The following is a 21,169-nucleotide window of genomic DNA, read 5'->3' on the forward strand; positions in this document are numbered from 1 at the left end:
AGCAAAACCACATATGTTAAAATCTTAAAGACCCGTGCCTACCAGGAGCAATTTCTGAGCCTGGAGCCAGGAATAACCCCTGAGCACTGCTGGGTGTGACCCAAAAACCAAAACAAAAAAAAAAAAAGAAAAAAAAAAAAGAAAAAAGAAAAAAGAAAAGAAAAAAGAATGATAGGCTATACATTCTCTGTGCCTTGGTTTTTTTTTTGGTTTTTGTTTGTTTGTTTTTTTTTTGGTTTTTGGGCCACACCCGGCGATGCTCAGGGGTGACTCCTGGCTGTCTGCTCAGAAATAGCTCCTGGTAGGCACGGGGGACCATATGGGACACCGGGATTCGAACCAACCACCTTTGGTCCTGGGTCGGCTGTTTGCAAGGCAAACACCGCTGTGCTATCTCTCCGGGCCCTGTGCCCTGGTTTTGACCTGAGCTTTTATCCCAAGCTAGACTTTTTCTTCTAGAATTTCATACCAAGCAGAAACAAAACAAGTGAAATGAAAAAATAATAATAAAATTTAAAAAGAGATGGAGGAGGCTACCTTTATTTTCATTTGGAAATAAACACACTAAGAGGTATAACTATTGAGGTATTAAACATACAGAAAATATATATATCTTCATTAGGTCTTTTGAGATATTCTTGGGGGAGATGAGATCCGGGGTACCTTTTAATACCATATCATTGTCTTATTGAGTTTGAGATGCGGTTTGCAGCAGAATAATAAGTGTTTTATGTTAGAAAACATTATATTATGAATAATGCTTAAGATATGCATTAACAAGTAAAAGATTGTACTAAATCTCTATGGATATAAATAAAAACCTGATCAGACATAAAACATTTAATATCAATAAAATGTCAAATATTTATTGAAATGCATAAAATCTCTTGGTAAATAAACCTTTCCTAATCTAGTAGAGGGTTAACTCTAAGGGATATGAGTGAGTGGCATACTTAGTGTCAAGTGCTGAGAAGTTTATTTTTTGTCTTTTAAAGAAATGCATTTAATATTTTGCAAAATTGGTTTCAAGGTGATGGATTCTCTAAGCTGTCATCTCTTGAGGAAGATCTATATTGTTCATTTAAATTTGAATAGTAATCTAGCTGGATAGAGTATCCTTGGTGATGTGTTCATTTCATGAGTTTTGTTGTTTGTTTTTGCTTTTGAAGCCAAATTCTAGTGCTCAGGGATCACTCCTGATGGATCTTATAGCTTAACCACCTGTAATATCTTTCTAGCACATTTTATTGAATGTCTATGCTATATAGATAATCTCCATTTTATTTGATTTAGTTTAATTTGGTAGATCTGTGAATCTAAAGGATCTTCCTTTGTTTGAAAATTTCTTTTTTGATCTTGTTGCTTTCAATATTTTGTCTTTGCCTTCTGTTATTCTGCACATGATGCATGAAGTTTTTCTATTAGAGTCAGTTTTTGCCATTTTTATTGAATACAGGGACCATCCCTGGGTGGGCAATAAACCTACCCAGATTTATAAGCAAGACAATCTCTGTTTTGGGGTAAATCCAAGTTGTAAACAAACATACAAAGAAAGCAGGGATGATCTTTGTTTTGCGTAAAATAAGGTTAACCCCACAACTGCCCCTTTTTATTCAAAATATTGTGGGGTACATAAACTGTGTTCTATTTTCACTGCAAGAGGCAGGAACCTCACATCAGAATTTACAAAAGTTGTTATTTTGCAAAGGCACAGTAAAAGTTGGTTGTAATAGCACCAAAATTTAAAATGTATACATCATTTTCAAAAGAATCAGCTTTTTCCATATCTTTGTCTTATACATCTGACAATACTTAGGGATATATACATATATATGTATATATACATACATATATGTATATATAATCTCTTTGTACACTTCTAAAGTGTATCTCTTTAACATGTTTATGATCTATGGTGTATTATGCTTTCCCTTTTTATTTAGATATGCTAGTAGAAATTCTTAGAAAAGAGTAGAGATAGTTCCCATGAAGTCTTTGTGCTTTTGATAAAACCAGGATAGTTTTTTTTTGTTTATTTATTTATATTTGGTTTTTTAGGTTTTTTTTAAATATAATTTTTATTTTGATCATAGTGGCTTACATATTGTTGACAATAATATTTTAGGTAAATATTTACATAAAATCAGGGGGGATTCCCATCACCAAATTGTCCTCCCTACACCTCCGTTTTTGTCCTACTTCCCATATCCTCTTCCCTCACCCCCAGGGCTGCTAGAATATGTGGTCCCCTATGTACCTATCCTACTACATAGTAGTCTTGCACCTGTTTGGTCTTGGTGCCTCCCTTATTTCCCCCTCTAATTGGGAGGCAGGAATAGCTAGTTCAAGTTGCGTGGTTTTGTTTGAAGAAGAGAAAAGTAATAAACTGGGGGTAAAAGTCTAATACTCCAAAAATGGGTGGAATCTTTCTAGAGGCTCTCTTCCCCGTAGGCCGCAATAGTATCCTCTGGCACTGTTTCTTTTGCATAGGTGCATTAAAATTGGAAAACATTAGAAACTAAGAGGAGTTATTATCCTTTAGGAATGAAGACTCAAATTTCTTACTACAGGGGGCCTTCCGCTCTGAATATTTGCCTTGGTGACTTGATTTGAACACCAGCTGTTTACCCCTGAACCTTGGGACAAGCACGGTTCTCTGTACCTACACTAGGAATCGACCCTGGATCTGCACCAACTGGCCACAATCTGGTCTCTCCTCTCAATATATAAAAAAGTTCTGGTAAACGGAGTCTCTCCCAACCCTGAAGAGGGATGGGACAGACACCCTTCTAAGAGGACACTCCTACAGAGGACAGGAGGCTCAAGGCCACCTTACGGCTCAAACTGTGTTTGAGAAGAACCTTTTCTGCATCCTTGAAGAAAGACTATGAGGTTAGACAAATTACTGTACCTGGAACATGCAGATGACACTAAGGCAGTATGCTTCATGGGTAGAAATACCGTTTTTAGGCCAAAAAGTTTTTTTAAATGTTTTCCCAACTTTTTCTGTGCCTATGCAAAATATTGCCAACCTTTATCTTTAGAGACATTTGCCATGATCTTAGAATCATGTGAATTATTTTGTTTTTCTATAAAGTCAATTAGGGGGAGATGTTGGTTTACTGGTCCTACCCTATTCAATGTTTGTACTACACCTAGGGTGTGATCTGGTGATGGGATATTGAATTATTCCCTTCTTAGGAGCAGAAAGCTTGGGTGGTTGAATTCCTTGCTTGAGTGCTAGATTTTCTGTACCTCTTCACTTCTTGTACCTCTTCACTCTGTGGATTATTTCCTGTGTCAATGTTTGCTTCCTGGCCTGCATCTCACCAGATCCTCATTTGGGAACCCTAGGCTCCACTAACATGCTACATTACCATCTCTACCAAAAGTCTAGTTGTTTATATCCACTACCAAACAACTGAGCTCACTTTATTACCAATTCTTTTTTTTTTTTTTTTTTTGGGTTTTGGGCCACACCCGGTGTTGCTCAGGTGTTACTCCTGGCTGTCTGCTCAGAAATAGCTCCTGGCAGGCACGGGGGACCATATGGGACACCGGGATTTGAACCAACCACCTTTGGTCTTGCATCAGCTGCTTGCAAGGCAAACGCCTCTGTGCTATCTCTCCAGGCCTTTTATTCCCAATTCTATATCCCATTCCACTACCCTCTAATCACCACTGAGATTATCCATCTGTAAACTCCCTGAATTTTCTTGCAATTTAGTTTCATATGTTATACTCATAGAGCCCAAGGAACTTTTCACAGAATACTTGCTGCTTGTCTTGTATTGTTATGTACATTAGAAGAGTCTTTATATATTTTTTATTCTCCTACACAGATGTGCAGGCTTATGGCTATTGCCAGTTTGTTGCCATCTGTTTATAAAATTATTTTGTCATTTCATTTTGTTTTAAATATTGTTCATGATTGTTTGTTTTCCCTTAGAACTTATTTTTCAGTGTTTACACAAATCAGTGTTCCTCCCTCTGGTTCCTATACTTCTTTTACATAGATGCTCAGAGAGAGGAAAACACAAAACCATGGCCTTCAAAAGGCTTCAACAATCCTTTGTGGGTAGCCTAACCCTTTCGCATGTACTCACATGCTTTGAGATGTTCCCTGGGATACACTAAGATTAACTATTATTAATTAGTCAAATAACACTTTGGATGCAGCACTAGTCATCGTTATGACTGATAAAGTGATTCTTGGTTGCGATCTTCTGTCACATTAACAAGACCTAATATTCACCTAGGAATGAGTTGAGGTAAACAGGTTGTATCCTATTTCTCTGACTCTGTCTCTGTCTTCATAAACCGCTTATTTTTACAAATAGTTACTGTCTTATTTTTGTTTGCTTGTTTTTTGGCCCACATCTGGTAACTTTCAGGGATTACTCCTGACTATGCACTCAGAAATTGCTCCTGGCCTGGGGGACCATATGGGATGCTGGGGGATTGAAACGTGTCCGTCTCCTAGGTTAGCCTCATGCAAAGCAAACGCAATACCACCATGCCACCACTTCGGCCCCGATAGTCACTGTCTTGGTTTTGTCTCCTTTATTCTATTTAGACAATTTTACAGCTAAGCTTAGTCACTTTTTAATTTTAATGATTATTTATGAAATTATAGTTTAGAGTTATAATAGTATTAATGTTTCTGATATTGATGTACAAAGTCACTGCTCACCCTACCACTGATGTGCCTATATGCCCTCATGCCCCAGAAAAACACATTCCTATGTCAGCTCCAGTCCTTACTTCTTTTCTCCCACTCACTCACTCATTATATGTTGATCACCAGATATGGTTTTTGAGAATATTATTACCTCTCGTAAAACCACCATGTGCTGGAGATTTATGTTCCTGATTTATTTACTTCCCAATAACCTACTGTATTTTCCTGTGTATAGGATGAGTTTTTAACCCATGAAAACTTCTTAAAAGTTGGGGGGTCATCTTATACACCAGTATACGGCATGCTGAAACTTACTCTAGCTTTAGGGACGAGTGATCCAACTCTTACCGCCACATCCCATCAAGCTGCCAGGTGTCATCACTCACCCTCTGCTTGTCCTGATTCATCTTTCAGGGCACACAGAGGAATTGAGTTACTCAGTGCTGCATCCCATCCAGCCGCCAGGTCTCATCACTGGTATGTGGCTTTCCGATGCTCAGTCCTCTGCTTGTCCTGATTCATCTTCAGGGCACACAGAGGAACTGAGTTACCGAGTGCCACATCTCATCCAGCCGCCAGGTATGCAGCTTTCCAGTGCTCAGTCCTCTGTTCAGTTTTTATGGGACACAGAGGAGGCACTCTGTCTCCCTCTAGCTGTCCTATTAATCACTGCACCCCACCAGCTGTTCTCAGAGAAGCCCCCTCTTCCTGCTTTCAATGTAGATCACAATTAAAAAACCACAGTCACTCACTACAAATGACAAATGTAAAATGATTGTTGACACTCCAAAGTCTAGCTTTATTAAACAGATGCTGTTAACCTTTGAGGGTTCTACTCTTTTTCTCTTACGTGTGTTAATTTCCATTTGGTGTGCATTAAAAGAGAGGTAGTCTTATACGGCAAATATAGTCCAAACCCTATATTTTGACAGGAAAGTAAAGAGTCGTTTTATACACCCACTCATCTTATTTGCTAGAAAATATGGTATTTGTTCTTTTATTCCCTCTTGCAAAGAAGACTCAGGTCTGATTTTATAAAGGATTATTATCAGTCAGTTTCTTAGTGACTGACTGCTAATACATTTTCTAGGACTTTCCCTGCATATTTCATCTATCTGTAGTGTCCCACTATCTTGCTAGTTATACTATGCCTGACCCATTAGTGTTTGCTCTAAGAATACCATCCTCATCTCTTTGTCCTCTCGGTTTTCACTAACCCTTGCATTGTCATCCCTTGGCTTTGGTGCTCACCTGGCTGATGGTGCTCATGGCTCTCATGTAGCTTTCATTCCTGGAGCGGAACTTTGGTGATGTAAGCAGGCCTGCAGGATCAAGACTGTCCAGGCTTCGGTTGATGGAGACTTCACTGACTGCCCTCAGGTAACTGTGACTCCGGATCTGGAGTTTGGGGGAATGTTCATTGGAAATCCTGGAGAAGAACAATGTAAAGGGCATACTGAGCCATATTCTAGAGGCAATGCCAATATCTCCACTTTTCAAAGAGAGACCTTTATTAGTGTTTAAATTTTCCTAACAGAGAAATCCCCTTGATGGTCACACATTTCTGTATATATCAAATTAATAAAATTGCAAAAACTGGATGAGCTTAGTAATATGTGGTATAGAAACTATCCTATCATAAAAACTCTTGAATATCTAGCAGTAGGATGGGGGGGTTAGGCAATGATAAGGAGGTAGTTTAGAAGTGACATGAGGACATTGGTGGAGTCTTTGGCACTTTGTTGAGGTGCAAAATATATTTGCATTCCAAACATATAAATATTAATACATGATATCTCAGCTACAATAAAAATATATGTAAGATTGGGCCAATTGTATAGTGTGAAGATATTATGTCAGTAAGCCATTTATTATCAAATTGTCCTGAGTCTCACCTTATAGAAATGTCCTCATTGAATCTGCAATATAAACAAATACATATGGATTCCTGTCCCAGGTTTCTAGAACCCTCTAAAACCTTTGTAATTTCTTCAGTGATAAGAAGGGCATCTCCTTTCTTCCTTCCAAAATAATATGTTATAAATGATTAATAATAATAAGTTATTAAATAATATGTATAAATAACAAAAAATAAGAATGTAATCAAGTCAATCAAAATGGGAGAAACTACAAAAATATAATTATAAAAACATAAGATATATAAACTATAAAGATACAGGAAAATAAAATTATGCCACCAATCATATGGAAAGATGCCAATCTCACTAATAATAAAATAAGTGTTTATATAAAAATGAGATATGATTTGTGAATGAGACATCATTCCTACATTCCCAGATGACAGAGATATTCTGTTTGTTTTATATATTTTCTTAATGTATAAGATTGTATTTATCCTTAAAGTTAGATGGAATTGCTTTTATATAATAGTTAAAAACATAGACATAATAATATTAAGACCTGGGAATTGAATTAGTAATCACTCTTTATAATTGCATGCAGTGAAGAATGAACCACATTAAAATCAATCTAGAATTTAACACTAAAGTAAACCTCACACATTTTACTCCAACGAAAGAGAAACTGATTTGTTTAGAAATATTCTCTATGGAATTCTTCGAGTATCTGCCAAAGATAATATTTCTGCCAGGTCAAGAAAGTACTTTCCATGTGTCATCCGCTACTATGGAGATTCAAAATGGATTCACACATAAATGCGCAAGTCAAAATTCTTTTTTTTTTTTTTTTTTTTTTGGTGATTTTTGGGTCACACCTGGCAGTACTCAGGGGTTATTCCTGGCTCCAGGCTCAGAAATTGCTCCTGGCAGGCCTGGGGGACCATATGGGATGGGATTCAAACCGATGACCTCCTGCATAAAAGGCAAACGCCTTACCTCCAAGCTATATATCCAGGCCCGCAAGTCAAAATTCTTAACCAAAAAAAAACAAAAAAAAAAAAAAAACCAAAACAAAACTGAAGAATCTAGTTTCCCTGTGACCTTTCTTTTAGGGAAAAATATCTTTAGAATCATTTCTAACCTAAAGTTCACTTCCCCTTAGATCTTGAATTAGATGACAAATATGTTTCTTTGGCCATTTTGCAACCCGAACCAGGACAATAATCTTGTCAATATAAGTGATGATGCTGTTCCAAATGGTTATTGGGATAGCTATGGAGATGGCAGTTTCATAAATGATGTTATTCAAAAGAAGCAACAAAAGTCCAGTGTTTTGAAAAATGAGTGTCTGCTGGCTGAAATGGGAAAATGAGGCATCATTGCAACAATCATTCACTATGGTCATTTGCTATGAAAAAAGGTATAATCCCCCAAATTTTAAAGTAAAAGAAATCTTTTAGAAAGAGTTGAATAGCTCTACTTTGGTGAGTTATTTCTGATTAACTCCTCCTATACTTTACTATTATCTCACAAATAAGTAAACTCTTTTATCTTGTTCACTTAGAAAACAGAATCCATAGCCCATAAATTATATACATATACACATACATGTGTATAAAATTCCTGATGCAAAACATTCACAAAAGAAATACAAAATAATTGTGGGACTGTGAACATTCAGAAACATTAGCTCTCATGTGAGATTATTTTTCAAAGTTGATATAATTGTTTTGTTTTTTTTTTGGACACACCCATTTGATGCTCAGGGGTTACTCCTAGCTAAGCGCTCAGAAATTGCCCCTGGGTTGGGGTTACCATATGGGATGCGAGGGATTGAACCGCAGTCCTTCCTTGGCTAGTGCTTGCAAGGCAGATACCTTACCTCTAGCGCCACCTCACCGGCCCTGAAAGTTGATATTTTTATATAAGCCATCTTTTCTAATTTTTCTCTTTACTTGCGTTAAATTACTCTTTTATGGGGGCCGGAGAGATAGCATGGAGGTAAGGCGTTTGCCTTTCGTGCAGGAGGTCATCAGTTCTAATCCCGGCGCCCCATATGGTCCCCTGTGCCTGCCAGGAGCAATTTCTGAGCCTGGAGCCAGAAATAACCCCTGATCACTGCCGGGTGTAACCCAAAAACCACACAAAAAAAATTAATCTTTTATGGTATTTTGATCTAGATGTCTTCTCTAATTATGTCATTTATTGTACATTAAACAGATTATTTTGAGGCAGCTGGGGATGGACATACAAATAACCTTTATCCCATCTATTACTAGCTAATTATCAAAAAGCAGAGACAAATGTAATAATACTTATCACAAGTTTTAAAATAATGTTCCAAAAGAGAAAATGATTATCTTTGTAGTAGCCTATTTTCATGAGATTAATAAACTTGGGTGCCCTGAAATACAATATGATGACTATAGTTAATAATTCTATAGTGTATATTGCTAATTTGTTGGATGAGTATTTATTTGTCTTAGGGTGCTGGGAATTGAACGCAAGCCCCCACACATAAAAAAAAAAGTATGTACTCTAGCACTGAGTCACATACCCAGGACAAGATTTGTGAGAGTAAACTTTAAGTATTTTCATACCACCGTGCATACACAAAGGTAAGTGGTTGCTAATTAGATCAGCTATGGTAATAATTACACAAAATGTACGTGAACTCATATTGTACACTTTTCTTTGGCTTTTATTTTAGACCACATCCAGTGAGACTCAGGGGGTTACTCCTGGCTATGCGCTCTGAAATCGCTCCTGGCTCGGGGGACCATACGCCGGGGATCAAACTGAGGTCCGTCCTGGATCAGCCATGTGCAAGGCAAACGTTCTACCTCTGCGCTATCGCTCTGGTCCTCGTACACTTTCAATATAGACAATTTCATTATATCACAACAAAGCTAAAAAACACTATTTCAAAAACCAAAACAAAACCAAACCCAAAAAAACTTCTACTACTTTAGATGAAATTCTTCCAAAAGAGATAATGCTATAGAGCTCCATGAATTGAATGATAAAATTTCTTCTGATATTTCTTCTTTAAAAAAATTCTTTTGTTCTTATCCAGTTGTCTCGACTGATTTATACAAGTATCGAAAAGGAAGATAATTCCATAGGACTTTCTTTTTTGGCCTTGGGTGCTTATTTATGGCTATTTTGAAAAAGATAAATAGTTTGGTCTCTGTTATGACATTTAATCATCACTTCACAATCGCTTATGGCTTGAATTGAAAGCCTGTTCCTTGGCCTCAGTGTAGATATTAGTAGAAAGGGTGACTCTCTTCAGTTACTAGTTTTGGGAAATTAAATGCAGGATGTTTTATTGTTCAGTTTGCTCTGATAAAATGAATGGTGTTCACCTCAGCAAACTGCAGGTATAATGCCTTTATCAACCTTATTAAGTATAACTTTCAATAAAGTTATTCATTTTGATAAGTGTTTTATAAATTATATTTTATAACAATACCTGGATTTTTAGGTACAGAGGGGACCACATATTCTTGCAGCCCCGGGGATGAGGGAGGAGGATATGGGAGGTAGGATGAAAAGGTAGGTGTAGGAAAGACAAATCGGTGATGGGAATCCCCCCTGATTTTATGTAAATATGTACCTAAAATATTATTGTCAACAATATGTAAGCCATTATGGTCAGAATAAAAATTATATTAAAATAATAATACCTGGATTTTATTGCCATTTATAAAAACACTTTACTATCATTAATATCAATTTATAAAAATTCCATGTTTACAAAAGAGTAAGTGGTGATCAATGTAACCTAGATGTAATTTTTGCCATTTCCTGATTTTATATATACTATTATTTTCCCACTTTCTATTTTTTGGAAGATCTTGTTGAGAATCTTATATTTTCTTTAAATACGTTTGTCAACCAAAACATCATATATTCTGTGTGTGTGTGTGTGTGTGTGTGTGTGTGTGTGTATATATATGTATGTGGTGCTAGACACTTCGACATGTGAAGTATGTGCCTTACCATTGAGTTACACCCCATAACCAAATCCAAATCATTTTTTTTCATTATATTATATATATTTCCTTGTGCAATCATTTAATCCTGTTTTTTATAACCAATTTTAGATTTCAATTTATAAATCTTTTCATGACCCTTATTCTCACTTAAACTTTAAAAAATACACTGATTGGGTCCAGGGAGATAGTACAGGGTTTGGATGCTTGCCTTGTATGTGCTCATCCAATATTCAATCCTGGCACCTCACAGTCTCCCATGAGCAACACACCATAGGGTTCCTGCAGCATTATGTCTTTAAGCTTCAGAACTGAAAGCCAACTGCTTGCAAAGGATCATGAAGAATGATCCCTGGATTTCTGAGAATTGGCTGAGAGTCTCCCTCAAAACAAAAAATAAGTTTGTGAGCACATCACAGTGGTGCTCAGGGGCTACTACTGGCTGTTTTAGGAATTGTTCCCAATAGTGTCAGAGATAGAACTCAGGCTTTCTACATACAAAGCATGTGCTCTGTCCTTTGAGCTATCTCTCTGGCTTCAAGAGTATTCTTTTTTTTTTTTTTTTGGTGGTTTTTGGGTCACACCCGGCAGTGCTCAGGGATTATTCCTGGCTCCAGGCTCAGAAATTGTTCCTGGCAGGCACGGGGGACCATATGGGACGCCGGGATTCGAACCGATGACCTCCTGCATGAAAGGCAAACGCCTTACCTCCCATGCTATCTCTCCGGCCCTCAAGAGTATTCTTAACTGATCACTGTACATTTTGATTTGGGTGCTGTTCCAATTATAAAAAACTCATCACAGTCCCCAAATGAACACCCCCTTCAAACTTGATCCCCTTCCTGAGTTTTCATTGAAATGAATGGCACTGAAATTTAGCAGCTGGAAATCTAGGCATTTATTCTTATTTTTCTAACTATGTAAATCTGTTTGCTCATCAAATTTTTTGTTTTACTTTCTGTATACATTTAAATAAATGCTTTCCTCAACATTTTCTCAATCATTTCGTCAACATTACTTGCTCTAGTACTTTTTGTTTTGTTTGTTTTGTTTCTGGGCCATACCTGTTGACGCTCAGGGGTTACTCCAAGCTATATGCACAGAAATCGCCCCAGGCTTGGGGGGGATCACATGGGACTTTGGGGGATCGAACCGCGGTCAGTGGTAGGCTAGTGCTTGCAGGGCAGATGCCTTACCTCTAGCGTCACCACTCTGGCCCCTTGCTCTGGTACTTTTATTAGTTCAAGCTTCATCTTGAATCTCCTAAACCAAGCTTCCTGTTGCTAGTCTTGTACTTGAAAACAACTTTCTTCTGCTAGAAATTAGAATTGCTTAAATCCTTCTGAGAATCTATTGAAAGCAGTCTAAATTCTGTGCCTATCTTTCCAACATCTCTTTTCTTCCTCATACCTATCATACATATATCCTTATGCTTTATTGTTGCAATATGTTTTTTTTTTTAATACACTATTTCCTCAACCTTTACTCACAAAACTTACTTCAACTCAGCAGTAACTTACTTCAACTTAATTTCACTAAGTACTGGAGTTTCTGTTTTGGTCACTAAGTTAATTTTCTTTAGAAGGACTTTTTTGTTCTGCCTGGCTAATAACTTCTCCACCTGCTTTCCTTAGTGCTTTCAGACTTTCCTATTAGATACTCTTGATGTAGTTTTCGGTTTCATGCTTGTGCTCTCATATTTTTGAATTCTGAAAAGGGATAATATGTATACATTTACTCTCTTGAATTGGCACTTACTTAAAAATATCTGAGCCACATAAGAAAGCGCTCAGTGATTACACCCCACTTGATTTTTTGGAGGAACATGTGGTGATGGGTATTCAGCCTGGGCCTCTTGCATATAGACCATGTTTTCCAGTCCTTTGATCTATCTTCCTGGATTGGCACTTACATTTTATATGATGAGTAACAACATATAACTCTAAACTGTGGGCTTTCTTTATCCAGAAATTGCAAATGAATCATATCACTTATTATAAAATAGATAAAAGAAAGATATAAACATAGAGTGTAACTCCACTGATAATTTCTCAGACTAGAAACAATTTTCAAAATTTCAAGATTCTTTTTAAAATTTACATTTAAAGATCTTATGAAGAACTTTAAAAATATATTGTGATGTAATTCACTACAAATTTACCCACTTAAAACATTCTAGGGGTATAGTGACACAGTCACAAAATTATGAAGCCATAAACTTTATTTAATTTTAGCCTTTTTTGTTTTGTTTGTTTTGGGCCACACCTGGTGATGCTCAGGGGTTACTCCTGGCCATGCACTCAGAAATCGCTCCTGGCTTGGGGGACCTTTTGGGATGCTGGGGGATTGAATCTTGGTCTGTCCTAGGCTAGTGCAAGCAAGACACCTTACCACTTATGCTACTGCTTCGGCCCTGACCCCTAATTTTAAGTCATTTTTATTATTCTTCCTGACCACAAAGTCATTTTTATTATTCTTCTTGACCACAACAAAGTCTTTTTTAAAAATTTTCTTTATTTAAATACCGTGATTACAAACATGACTGTAGTTGGATTTCAGTCACAAAAAGAACACCCCCCCCCACCAGTGCAACATTCTCACCACCAATGCCCCCATCTCTCTCCTCCCACACTCCCTGCCTGTTTTCGAGACCGGCATTCTCCTCTCACTCATTAACATTGTCATGGTGGTTCACAACAAATTTTTGTATCCATCAGTAACCATTTTTTATTCTTACCTACCACCAAGAAATTATAAACCTAATTTATTTATATTTTTTTTCTACTGGTATTTTGTGTAATTTTATTCTTTGATACTACTCTATGGAATTTTGCATTGCCTTTTTTCATTGATATTTTTAAGGATGTTCATGTTATTTTCAAGGACATTCATGTTGTAGCATATATAAGTATTTTCTTACTTTTCACTAGTGAATAATAGTATTATATCATATGCATAGGTACCAAATTGTCTGCACATTAGTTGATGAACATTTGGTTTGCTTCCACTTTATTCACTAACATGGATTATGCTGGTATTCATGCAAAGTTTAGGGTTATTTTTTGGTTTTGGGACTTGAAAAATTTTGTTATTAGCATATGATTTCAATTCTTTTCATCATAAAGACTTTTTAGGAAAGACTTTTAAGCTAAAATAACATGAAAATTTACATAAGAGCAATGACTTCCCTGAAAGACAAAGGGAATATATTTGAAGAATCAAATTCTGTACAGAATAATTGCAAAAAGCCTGTCAAAACTATTAAAATCAACCGTTTCAGGAGGCAACATCCATTAATGACAAAAGCTCTCAACAAAATAAGGAGAGAAAGAACATATAGAAACACAGTAAAGTCTACAAATAACAAACCTATAGTTGTATAATACAAATGATGAAAATAAGATATTTTTAGGAGCAGATGCAACATAGTCACTATTATACTCAATGAGGAAAAGTAAAAGTCTTTCCTCTAAGATCTGGCATAAGATATTGTTGTCCATTATTAACACTTTTATTTAACATAGTACTAAAAATAGTTGCCATAGCAATTTGCTAAGAAAAAGATATTAAGGGAATTGAGATAGTAAAGGAAGTAATCAAGTTCTCACTGTTTGCAGATAATATGCTACTATATTTAGAAAATCCTAAAGACTCTCCAAAAAGCTTCTAGAAATAGTAGTTTGAATAATAAAGTGGCAGACTACAAAATTAATATGTAAAAATCCATAGCTAGTCTCTATACAATAACAAAAGAGAGAATAAAATATTGAAAAACAATCTCATTCACAATTGTGCCTCAGAAAATCAAGTTTCTTGGAGTTGACTTAACAAAGAGGTAAAACACCTATATAAAGAAAACTATGAAACACTGATTTAAGAAATAAAAGAGGACACAAGAAAATGCAAACATATACCCTACTCATGGATTGGGAGTATTAACATAATTAAAATGGCAATAACTCCCAGAGACTTGTACAGATTTAATGCAATCCATACAAGAATACCCATTTTTCAAGAAATTAATCAAGCAACCCTAAAATTAATATGGAACAATAAGCCTCCACAAATAACTAAAGAAATCCTTGTTAAAAACATCACTTTCCTCAACTTCAAACTATATTATAGAGTAGTAGTCATTAAAACATCATGACATTGGGATAAAAATAGAGTCTCAGATCAATATCTTTGAATATCTTGAATATACTGAAACCCTTAGGTTTATGATCAATTAATCTTTGATAAGAGGGAAAATATAAAGTGCAAAAAGAAGAGTGTTCAACAAGTAGTGTTGGTCAGCTATATACATAAAAGTGAACTCAGACTTGCCTTTAATACCATGCACAAAAATCAACTCAAAATGTGTTAAAGACCTTGATATCAGACCAAAAACCATAGGTACATAGAGAAAAATGTAGGCAGAACACTCCATGATATTAAAGTTAAAGGCCTCTTCTGGGATGAATCACACAAGTGATCACACAAGTGGAAGCAAAGACAAACAAATGGGACCATATTAAGCTAAGAAGCTTCTATATCTCAAAGGAAATGGTGACTAGGATACAAAGACTTCCACAGAATGGGAAAAATATTCTCCCAATACTGGTCTGATCATATCTAAGATATATGACACTGATAGAGATTAACAAAAAAAAATCTAATTCCATCCAAAGAGGGAAGACAAAATGAACAGAAACTTCCTAAAGAAGCACTATCGCTTGCTAAAAGACACATGAAAAAATACCCCACATAGTTAATCATTAGGGAGATGCAAATCAATACAACCATGAGGTATTTAACACTGCAGAGGCTGGCACACATGACAAATAACAATGACAACCAGTGCTGGTTTGAATGGGGCTGGATAAAGGGACTTTCTTACTGCCACTGAGAATGATGGCTACAACATGAATATTCCTCAAAAACCTAGCAATTGAGCTTCCATATGACACAGAAATATCACTGCTAGGAATATACCTATGTGTCCAAAAAATGCAATTCAAAATAGTTCTCTGCACTTTTATGTTCACTGCAGCACTATTCACAATAAAAAGAATATGGAAATGATCCAGTGCCCAAGAACAGGTGAGTGGATAAAAAAAAAACAATGGTATATCTATACAATGGATTACTATGCAGCTATTAGGGAGAATGAATTAATGAAATTTGATTATACACGGATGGGTATGGAGAGTATTATGCTGAGTGAAATGAATAACAGGGAAAGGGATATATATGTATGTATGTATCTATACATACATACATACATATATATATAATGAAACACTCATTTGTGGGACATAAAATAAGATGAGGCCAGAGCAATAGCACAGCAGATAAGGCATTTGCTTTGCATGGGGTCAACCCAGGATTGATTCCTGACATTCCATATGGTCCCCAGAATACCTCAATTAGTAATTCCTGAGTGCAGAGCCAGGACTAACCCCTCAAAATTATTGTGTGTCCCTAAAATAAAATAAAAAAGATATTATGGTAATAATATCTAGATAAAATAGAGATGAGGGCCAAGAGGACCACTCCATGATAGAAAGCTTGCCATACAGAATGGGGGAATGTAATTAGGGCAGAGAAGGAACTACTATGACAATGGAAATGATCATCTGGACAAGAACTGAGTGAAAGGAGATAAAATGATATGCATGATACTCCTTCAGGAACAATAGTGCAAACAGTGTTGAAAAGAAAAAAAAAGAGAAAGAAGGTGGGGGGATATCTACCATTGGTCAGGGGGAAGTGGAAGAGAGAAACTGGGGATATTCTGTTGGGAAATGTGCACTGGTGAAGGATATTATACAATATGTGACTGAAATTCAACTATGAACAATTTTCTAACTGTGAAAAACACTGTTATGAATAACCTTGTAAAGCACGGTGCTTAAACAAAATAATTAAAAAAAGACTGCCTATTCTTACTACTATTTTTTTAAACTGTGTTGGAATGCTTTGTCAGAGAAATTAGGTAAAAAATATAAGTCAAGAGAAACCAGGCAATCTGTAGATTAGAAAACAAAATAAAAACAAATGAACAAAATTTCTAGTATAATACCAAAATTTGGAAGCAACCCAACTACTGATGTTTAACTACTGATGATTGGATCAAGAAGTTGTATAAATAATACGGAACATTTTGAAGTTCTAAGAAAGAACAAAAATCATGCCATTTTCCACAACATGAATATAAAATTAGAGAATACTATGTTGAATGAAATCACCAGAAGAAGGATAGATACAAGATGATGCCTTTTATTTGTGACTTAAAGATACTCATCAAGATAGCAAAAAAGGCTAAAGGCAACAACAGGAGAACTGATCCACAAAACTCATTTGGAGGAAGTAAAAGGGGCCAAGATTAAAAAGTGGGCAAAGGAAGGGAGGAGGATACACTGGTGATGGTTGTGTTGTTGGAATTACAGACACATGAAATCATCATTAACAGTATTCCAAGTCAGAATTGGAAGTCAATATTCACGTCATATTCCTTGATAAATAAAAAAAATATATATAAAAAGAAAAGCTTTCTAAGCTAATTATTTATCTTAATTCAACCAGTTTTTAAGAATTCAGACCCATCCTATTAGGGTCAGATCTCTAACAAAACCTTAAGAATAAACCACTAATGTTTGTCTTTATGTGGGCATGAGTACATAGAGAGAGGACTCCTCTATGAGAGCCAAACCTAAATTGTAAACGAACAATGCCTCTAGTGTATATAACCCTTCCTATATACTAGCCCTACTCCCCACTTCAGAAATTCTACTATCCCTTCACCCCCCAAAACCCAATTTGATATCCCGCCTTATTAACGTTCATTACCCTCAGTTTTTAACCCATTAGGTTAAGGGGAAAAAAAAAAAAGAAAAGCTTCAAAGACCATGGAACAACACTAAACATATAAATTAAGTTTTATAGTAAGACAGAGAGGGAAGCCAGAGTGATTGAATAATATTAGAGTTATTCAGAAAATAATTTTTTAAATATATAGTATAAAATAAAAAGGAGTCTAAATGGTACACTAGAGACAAAATACCTAACAAAAAGGAAGCAATAGTGGAAGAGAAGAGGAACAAAGAAAACAGAAGATATATAACTTAATAACAGAATAGTAAATAGAATTATATAATATAAAAATTATATCACATATGAATATCCCAGTCAAAGGCAGAAACTGTTACTCTGGATGAAAAATATTTCCTCCTAAGTTAAGTCAGGAGACATAAATTACCTTAAAAATGAAAATATGAAAAATGAAAATATGCTAAAAGTAAAAGCACAGCAAATCTATAGAGAACTGAATTATAGTAATTTTAGATGAAACTTAACTTATAATAAAATCTTTCACTTAAGATGAGTTATTGAAATGATAAAATGTATGAATGTCTTAGATACTATGATTATAAAAAATATACATCTAATAATGGAACCCTAAAATACTGAAGCAAAACAAACTGAAAGCAAAATTGAAGGGGAAAAATAATACAAGAGTAATATTTGAACACATTAATTCATGACTCTCAACAATGATTAAATAGTTGTGAATAAAATTATGAAATGTATTAAAGTCATAAATAACATTATCAAATAACTAGATATAATAGACATCTCTAGAATACTCTATGAACAAAGTAAGAATATACCGGTACATATTTTTTTTTTGTTTTTGTTTTTGGGCCACACCCGGCGGTGCTCAGGGGTTATTCCTGGCTGTCTGCTCAGAAATAGCTCCTGGCAGGCACGGGGGACCATATGGGACACCGGGATTCGAACCAACCACCTTAGGTCCTGGATCAGCTGCTTGCAAGGCAAACGCCGCTGTGCTATCTCTCCAGGCCTCCGGTACATATTTTTTAATGCACCTAGAACATTTCTTTTTCTTTTCTTTTTTTGTCTTTTGGTTTTGGGCCACATCTGGCAGTATTCAGGAGTTACTCCTGTTTCTGTGCTCAGAAATTCATTCTGGCAGGCTTGAGGGACCAAATGAGATGCTGGGGATTGAACTTGCGTCTTCTAAATGCAAGGCAAATGCCCTACCCATTGTACTGTTGCTCCAGTAAAATATGAAACATTTCTTAAGACAGCTCAGACACTGGGCCAAAACACACATCTGAATATACTTAACAGGATTAACATTATACAATATTTTCTAATCACTAAACATTTGAATTAGAAATCAAACAAGGCCCAGGGATATAGCTCCGTGATAGAACACTTGTTCAGTATATGTGAAACCTTGAACTCAATCTCTGGCACCACAAAACAAAAATCAAAAACTGAAGGACAAACAAAAAATGTTGTTTTTTTTTTTATATTCATACTATTGGGAAATTAATTAATGCATTTCTTAAAACCTAAGTTTGGCATCACAGTACAAGAATAGGAACAATACAGAGAATATTGGAACAGTCCATGCATAAGGATGACATACAGATTCATAAGAACTTCACATTTTGGGCCCGGAGAGATAGCACAGCGGTGTTTGCCTTGCAAGCAGCCGATCCAGGACCAAAGGTGGTTGGTTCGAATCCCGGTGTCCCATATGGTCCCCTGAGCCTGCCAGGAGCTATTTCTGAGCAGATAGCCAGGAGTAACCCCTGAGCACCGCCGGGTGTGACCCAAAAAACCAAAAAAAAAAAAAAAAGAACTTCACATTTTAAGTCAGAGAGAGAATCTCAAAGCAGCTGAGACAGAAGCAAAGACTCAGACACATAGAAAGGAGACACCAAACAACTGTTAGATTTCTCAATATGCCAATAAGCCAGAAGGAAACTGCATGATATATTCACATCTAGAAAAGAAAACATTTAGGATTAAGAATACTGTATCGAATTAGGTTAACACCCAGATTTAAAGGAGTGATTAAAAAACTTTCACAAGAACATAAGCATTCATTTCATTCATTCATTCATTCATTCATTCATTCATTTATTTATTTTTGGGTTTTGGGTCACACCCAGTGGCGTTCAGGGGTTACGCCTGTCTCTGCACTCATAAATCGCTCCTGGCAGGCACGGGGGACCATATGAGATGATGGAATTTTAACTACCATTCATCGTGAATGGGCTGTGTGTAAGGTAAATGTCCTACCACTGTGCTATCTCTCTGGCTCAATTATTAATTTTATAATAATTGTTTAAGAAAACAATAAAAAGAGAACAGAAACAGAAGATACTTGTTTGGAGTTGAGGCATTAGGAAGAGTGTCAGAAGGAAAATAGATACACCATCAGTAACAAGACTGTCACCAAGAATCACAAAGCAGACAGAGGCATTTCAGATCGGAAGACCTAGGAGAGCAAAATCTCAGAGATACATGGAGCAGGGCAGTGCTCAGGAAGACAAAACTGAGCCTGCTCCTAGCAGAGGTCTACTGAATCAGTCACAACTGCTTGCTGGTCAGTCTCTCTGGGTTTCTTTTCTTTTTTTTTCTTTCCTTTCCTTTCCTTTCTTTTCTTTTTTCTTTTCTTTTCTTCCTTCCTTCCTTCCTTCCTTCCTTCCTTCCTTCCTTCCTTCCTTCCTTCCTTCCTTCCTTCCTTCCTTCCTTCCTTCCTTCCTTCCTTCCTTCCTTCCTTCCTTCCTTCCTTCCTTCCTTCCTTCCTTCCTTCCTTCCTTCCTTCCTCCCTCCCTCCCTCTTTCTTTCTTTCTTTCTTTCTTTCTTTCTTTCTTCCTTCCTTCCTTCCTTCCTTCCTTCCTTCCTTCCTTCCTTCCTTCCTTCCTTCCTTCCTTCCTTCCTTCCTTCCTTCCTTCCTTCCTTCCTTCCTTCCTTCCTTCCTTCCTTCCTTCCTTCCTTCCTTCCTTCCTTCCTTTCTTTCTTTCTTTCTTTCTTTCTTTCTTTCTTTCTTTCTTTCTTTCTTTGTTTGAGTTTTTGAGTTGCACCTAGCAGCACTCAGGGGTTACTTCTGGTTCTGTGCTCAGAAATCGCTCCTGGCAGGCTGGTGGGACCATATCAGATGATGGGGATCAAAGCTGGGTTCGTCCAGGATTGTCTGCATGCAAGGCAAATGTCTTACCATTGTGCTATCACTCCAGCCCCAGAACTATGTGTTCTTATGGACATTGACTACATATCAAAATTTGGGAGTATGGGGGAAAATATCATTATATTCTCAAAATTTATTACAGTGGCCCACATATATTAGACTTCCTTAAATGTTTATTGAGTATGTTTGAGAGGGTGTTAGGGCCCAATATGAACTTGATGAAGGTCTTAAAGAATTAGGACAGCATGATGGGGCTGGCGAGGTGGCGCTAGAGGTAAAGTTCTGCCTTGCAAGCGCTAGCCAAGGAAGGACCGTGGTTCGAACCCCCGGCATCCCATATGGTCCCCCAAAGCCAGGGGCAATTTCTGAACGCTTAGCCAGGAGTAACCCCTGAGCATCAAACGGGTGTGGGCCCCCCCCCCCGCCCAAAAAAAAGGACAGCATGAAGGGTCAAGATCCTGATCAGGTAGAATTTGAGACTGGCCATGGATGAGGGGCATACAGAAGGTGACCTGTATGATCGTGACATATTTCACATGACATATATGCCATGTTCAAATCCATGGCATATATGGAAAAAAATTTTTTTCTTAAGGAAGCAGTAAGGAAAGGGTCTTTCTAATGCTTAAATGTACCCAGC

The 21,169-nt window shown here is 36.5% G+C and overlaps 1 protein-coding gene and 1 non-coding gene across 7 annotated transcripts in view; one reads left to right on the forward strand and one right to left on the reverse strand.

The window, feature by feature from the left end:
• DLGAP1 (DLG associated protein 1) overlaps positions 1-21,169 on the reverse strand; it is an 882,390-nt gene that overhangs the window by 191,570 nt on the left and 669,651 nt on the right. For all 6 annotated transcript variants that reach the window (XM_049770001.1, XM_049770002.1, XM_049770006.1 and 3 more), the window contains one exon: positions 5,933-6,110. In XM_049770001.1, the coding sequence (XP_049625958.1) occupies positions 5,933-6,110 (178 nt within the window). The remainder of the gene's footprint in view (positions 1-5,932; positions 6,111-21,169) is intronic.
• Positions 18,902-19,004, forward strand: LOC126004917 (U6 spliceosomal RNA). Its single transcript, XR_007494131.1, has one exon. It is a non-coding gene; the product is annotated as a U6 spliceosomal RNA (small nuclear RNA).

The sequence above is a fragment of the Suncus etruscus genome, chromosome 3 (genome assembly GCF_024139225.1).
Source record: "Suncus etruscus isolate mSunEtr1 chromosome 3, mSunEtr1.pri.cur, whole genome shotgun sequence".
Lineage (NCBI taxonomy): Eukaryota > Metazoa > Chordata > Mammalia > Eulipotyphla > Soricidae > Suncus > Suncus etruscus.